This window comes from Nicotiana attenuata, unplaced genomic scaffold (assembly GCF_001879085.1).
Source record: "Nicotiana attenuata strain UT unplaced genomic scaffold, NIATTr2, whole genome shotgun sequence".
Taxonomy (NCBI): Eukaryota; Viridiplantae; Streptophyta; class Magnoliopsida; order Solanales; family Solanaceae; genus Nicotiana; species Nicotiana attenuata.
This window is the reverse complement of record NW_017670514.1, coordinates 134287-140286: the sequence shown is the minus strand read 5'-3', so window position 1 is coordinate 140286 and position 6000 is coordinate 134287. Positions and strand designations below refer to the sequence as shown.

Genomic DNA, 6000 nt, shown 5'->3' with positions numbered 1-6000 from the left:
GTTATATATAAATATCCTTTTAACCAAAAAAAGAAAAAGTTAATAATAAAACATGCAAGCTTTGTGGCGATGAAACTCGCACAGAAAGTAAAAAAGCGCTACAAATATCAGTAGGCTCCAGAAAGCGACATACATGTCGGTACCTATACTGGCGACCATGGAAGTCGCCAGAATCGTCTACTGAAATCCTTGCTTAATAAAAACAATTGATGCAAACACGTGAGTAGCACGTGATGAACCCCTACCTTCATCGTTGGTTTTAAATTACTCGGCAAGATATTAGCTGCTCCACGTGTAGATATTAGGATTAAAAGAAATATCTCAAACCCCTCCTCGTCAGTCGGCATTCTGCATATAGATTTTAGCTTACAAGAACTGGAAAACCCCTCCGTATTAAACTTTTTAGACATTTTATATATTTATAAAAAAAAATCAGAAACAAAGAAAATTAAAAGAAAAAGAAAATAGATCGTGCGAGTCCAAATTTCCAATTCTAAAATTCTCTCTTTCTTCATTTCTTCTTCGCCATGGGAAACTTGTGGAACACTTCACTTTTTGACATTCAAAGTTGTATTTAGAAACTTGTAGACATTCAGTCACAGCCTTAATAGATATTTGAATTGAAGAATTGATCAGTTGAAAGTTCGCGAAGATGTTGGAAGATCAGGTAGCGTACTTGTTGCAGAGGTATTTGGGGAACTATGTTAGAGGACTCAACAAAGAAGCTCTCAAAATCAGCGTTTGGCAAGGTAAATTCCTAATTCTCTGAGTGTATAATTGATTTTCCATTTAAGCATTAGCTTTTATGTTAGTCGATTTCAAATTGTGATGAATTTGTACAATAAAGTGCTTTCAACGGTATAATTTGGATTTGTAGTACTTTGTTATCCGGCGTTTCACATCATATATAGGTTTATTGAATGTTAAATAGTATAGGCTGAAGTAGGCATGTGCGCGAAGAAAGTGGTGAAGCAAAAGCGCATAAATGTTTGAGTGATTAGGACAAAAGTATCTTTTGTTAATTTGCTCTGTGTTCTATTCACAAATGGCTATCTATTTATAGCTGTAGGGTTGGTCATTCTTGTGGTGCATTGTTTAGAGCTACATCGGCTAACTGTCTTCTCCCACGTTCAGTTGACGTTCCTCTATTCCATATTTTCTGGAGAAGTGGTTGTTTGACTGAGTCTTCCGGCTGTAAAAATTGTCCTTGACTTGGTTAATAACTGTAATCCTTCTTGCACCATTGTAATTTAGTGTTATCCAGCTCTTTGAAGGCAAATCATGGACTTACCCCATCTCCCTGGTTGTATACTGGTTCTACAACCTTGCTTAGCCCGTGTGGTTGAATCTTCTTTTGGGCTTAACCCATGTTCATTGTTCTTTTGTTCTGCTAGGCGTGGTCCCTTTGATTCCTACTTGTCAAATTTTCTTGTTAGCTAAATCTTATACAACCTATTCCATGTATATTTTCTTTGTTCAATTACAATGAAGTACATTAGTCTACTATTTGGAAGTGGATAAGGAAACAGTCTGGTCCAACTTTCATGTTGCCAAGTGGTTGGTTTATTTTTTCCACAACAGTTTTATAGCTCATCTGGATTAGTTTTTCCTCCATTCAGTAAACAAAATTTCACGGAAACACATCCAAGGGGATGTGGATCTTCATAGAATCAAGATAACATGATGTAAGAAAGAGGAACCCGCAAAAAGCCCCAATGAAACCTCATTAGAAAGTAATCGATAATTCTAGTTCGTACAACATACAATTTAAGTGGTCCTACGGGAATCTTAAGTCATTATGTGATGACAGCTTCGACTTTACATCTGCACAAGTGTCAGATATCTGCATCGTGTTCGAGCAACTGAGGTTTTTATAAGGACCTAGCAACATGGATCCCAGTGATTAAGAGAGTTGAGAAAACACTGGCAGCATGGTAAAAGAGGTACATATCGAGCATCTCTGTGTAGTTCATGTCATTGTTTCAGGCACTGGACGATGTCACAACTCACTGGTAAATTGGAAAGACTCCAAAGGAGCATCCTACAAGATTCGACAAATTAGGAAGCTCTACTTAGTCAGCTGGGAGAATGTTGCGTGAGGGATCTTGGGGTGAAAGGTCTTCGAGTTTTCAACAAGGCCCTATTAAGAAAATGGTTATGGAGACTTTGGGTGAGCAACACGCTCTATGAGGGGAGGTGGAACTTCCTATGGGATTCGACAAATGGGGCTAGGAAGTTCAACTCAGTTAATTGGGAGGACGTTAAGTGAGTGGTCTTGGGATGAAAGGTCTTCCAATTTTCAACAAGGGTCTACTAAGAAAATTGGTATGGAGACTTTGGATGAGCAACACGCTCTACAGAGGAAGGTTATACTTCCAACGGGATTCGGAAATATAGGGTTTTGAAGCTTCACTTAATCAGCAGACTCTTCATTGAAATTGGAGGTCTTGAGGTAAAAGGTTGAGTATTCAACAAGGCTCTATTAGGCTAATGGTTATGGAGATTCTTGATTGAGAAGTATGCTCTTTCTAGGGAGATGGTAGTGGAGAAGTATAGGACTGTGGAAGGGTAATGGAGGACTAGATACATCATACTTGCATTTGTGTGCGGACTTTTGAAAGAGTATTATGAAAGATTCACATTCCCGAGCATTTACAGGATCCCAAGTCAGAAAGTGATTGCAATACGGCAAATTTGAATGATACCAGAGGAGGAAGTATTGGAACGTAAAGAAAAGTAACAGTTAACAGTATGGATCAACAAAGAATTAATTGAGTTACTCAAGATTATGTGAATGGAGACAAATCTAAAGACATTTGACACTAAAGTGGGAAAGAAACACATGGAGAGGGAAGAAAATAAGAAAGAAACAACAAACAATAGATTTCACATTTGCCAAGCACTAAGCATATGATTAAGTCATATGAATGATATGGATCAGGACCAAAGAAGCTGCATGTCCAATGAAAGAGCACCACAAGATCCTTGCCGAAAGGGCCACTTCAGCTCCTACTTTGTACCCAGATAGGTGACATCACTTCAGATGATGGGGTTGGTTTTTCGGATATTCCACACAATATTTATATACAAATTTTGATGATCTATAATTTGTTATGTATATAGTCGGTTTTGTTCGATTTCTTTTTTGGTATAATAACAAATCAAATCACATAGTTTTTGTTTTTTCCAAATATAATTCCAAACCAAACCTACCCAATGTATATGTTGGTTTCTTTTGTAGATTTGTTGGATTGTTAGTTATTTTTCCTTGTTTTTTTCCATTGAACACCCGTAGCCTAGACTTTAAGGCGGGAAGGAATGAGACATCTCTTTTAGGAAGCCCCTACCTGCTTCGGAGTTGAATCGTTCTTATATACAACTTTACACATTTTGGGCAGATAGTATTGATTTGGAAAGGCCCTCGTCGAAACACTTAAGTCAGGTCCTATTATAGATGTTTGGTGGGGAGTGAAGCCTCATGTGGAAGGATATATTGAATTCTTGGAAACTTAAAACAATTAGTTTTTTTTTGTATGTTTGCCGCTTGGGAAGCTATTCCAATTGTAGGCAGTTTGAGAAAAATAGGATATATCATGGTGAGCTGGTGTTGCATGTGCAAAACGCATGCGAGGAGGTGGATTACATTCTATTGAATTGCGTGATGCAGAACTTTAGACCTCGATATTTACAAACCTTCAATATCTATTGGGTTTGTCCTAAGTACATGGTGGAGCTCGAGTTTCATTGTAAGGAAGAAAAGTAGCTATGGAGGACAACAACACTTTTCATCTTTTGGGGTTTGGGCTAAGTTGCAGTCTCTTCGATTTTGGTGCCGTCCCCGTCCCGGATTCGGTCAACTGACTTCGGACTCTTTGACCGGAGTCCATCGACAAATTTGGGAGAAAAATTGAGATTTTGATTTCTCAAAATCAAATCTAAAACAGATTTAGAAGAATGAAAGTATAATGTCCATCTTGGAGAATGAAAGATTGAATTCTGCAATATTCATGTAAGTTTTTCACTGAATATCTCTCAAAATTTACAATATTCTTATAGCTCTAATTTTTATTAGCCATATCCCGGCGCACCCGTATCCATATCCGGATCCGCACCCCCGAATTTTGAAATTTAGATTTTGCCGAATCCGATACCCGGATCCGTCCCCATATCGAATACCCGCACCCGAGTTCGAGCAACATAGGTTTGGGGAGGATTAGAAATAAGAGAACTTTTGATGGACTAGAGAGTTCATTGTTGAAGGTTAAGAGTTCTCTTCTATTGCTTTTAACTTCTGCTGCAAGATGGAAATATCAATTTGTGTAGATGGTTAATGTTTTGGGAGACCTGACACATAAGGTTTATGTTGACTTAGTTGGTGAACCACTTACCGTTGCTTTAAATAATTTGACACCAGATTGGTATGATATCGATGAAATGCCATCCAATTTATGGCTAAAAAGAAAAAAAATGTGTTTGAATATCTCTGTTTTGCATTTACTGGTCATAGTAAAGAGTTCATTCGTGATGAAAATAGCATCTTTAAAGCTGATAATAGATGTTCAAACTCCAATAAGGGAAGCACCCAATTAGTAGCCCTTCGTCTTTAAAATCTTGTTCAAGTAACTTGCCTCTGCCTTTATTATTTTTCCCCTCTTGATAATTGTTTTTTAATGCCTTCAATGATGTCGAAAGACAGCATTTTAAGCGCAATTCAGTTCAAAGTTTTTCTTTTTGACATATTGATTTGGCAACTTAGATGTATATTCAGAATTTTAGGTGCGGAGTCACCAACTACTTATTTGTGGCAATGGGTTCAGATTTATTTTAAAACTTTTTTGACTCTATATGGCTCGAGCAAAAGCAGTGATACAGGTGCACTCGCTGCCTTGAACATACATCCATCCACGGAAGTGGAGGTTTTAGGTCTTTTTTTTTGGGGGGTGGGGGGGGGGGGGTGATGCCACTGTATATAATACAGTTCTTAAGTGTTTTCCTTGACAATATCTGTTGCAGTCAAACAATGCAGGTATGGATTAAAAATTTGCTTGGTTACTAACTGATTGTGGCGTATGTGACAGGTGACGTAGAGCTAGTAAATATGCAATTAAAACCAGAGGCTCTCAATGCATTGAAGTTACCTGTAAAAGTCAAGGCCGGATTTCTTGGATCTGTGAGACTCAAGGTTCTACCCCTAACATCTGAATTCTGAATGAGTTATGTTGAAGTTTTGAATACCTGAAAGTGAATCGAGTATATTGGTTCTTGGCTGTGGATGCTTTTGCTTATGACTTTAGTATCTTGAACTCGAGGGCATATTTATAATATTTTGAATCCTTTTCAGTTGTAATTTTGTGCCACTGTTGTGTGATTTTGGAAATTAACTGCACACATGACAGTGATTAATATAATGATGAGTCACTATTGTTTCTACAAGGAGGATTGATTGATCACTGGGTACTGAAATTATCTCAACCCTTGAGTCAAATGAAATTTGAGTTGAATAAACCTAATAACATCAATAAAGCAAGCTAAATTTAGAATTAGGTCATTCTTGAAGGAACCTGGTTCATAACTTCGCATGCTATTTTTCTTAAAGTGCTTTATTATCTGAATTCATATTAAAAACATATATTCCTACGGATATTGAAGTAACTTTAGGAACTATCCCTAATAAGAGCACCCGTGGTTTTGTAAGTATATTTCCTATTTTACAAACAGATCAACAACAACGACGACGACGACCCAGTGAAATCCACTAATTTTACAAACAAATCAAATCAATCTTTTCAAGTAGTGTTGAACATAACTAACTCTCAATTCAAAGTCTTTTTTCTGGGTTTCCTTGAATTACTCAAACCAATCCAATTGATAGCTAAAACATTAGAAGTATTAGATGAAGTTGATCTTTAGGCCAAAAAAAAGGTTATTACATCTTTTTGATCAACAAACCTGGAGGTTAAGCTTTGGTCCACATGAACCACAAACAAGTTCTTTTGCTTA

At 37.2% G+C, this 6000-nt stretch overlaps 1 protein-coding gene across 1 annotated transcript in view; it reads left to right on the top strand.

Annotated features, from left to right (window-relative positions):
• Positions 1-322: 322 nt before the first annotated feature.
• Positions 323-6000, top strand: part of LOC109240434 — a 51612-nt gene continuing 45934 nt past the window's right edge. Inside the window, 2 exon segments of the mRNA XM_019407083.1 lie at positions 323-749; positions 5079-5182. Coding sequence (XP_019262628.1) covers positions 653-749; positions 5079-5182 — 201 coding nt within the window. The 5' untranslated portion in view covers positions 323-652.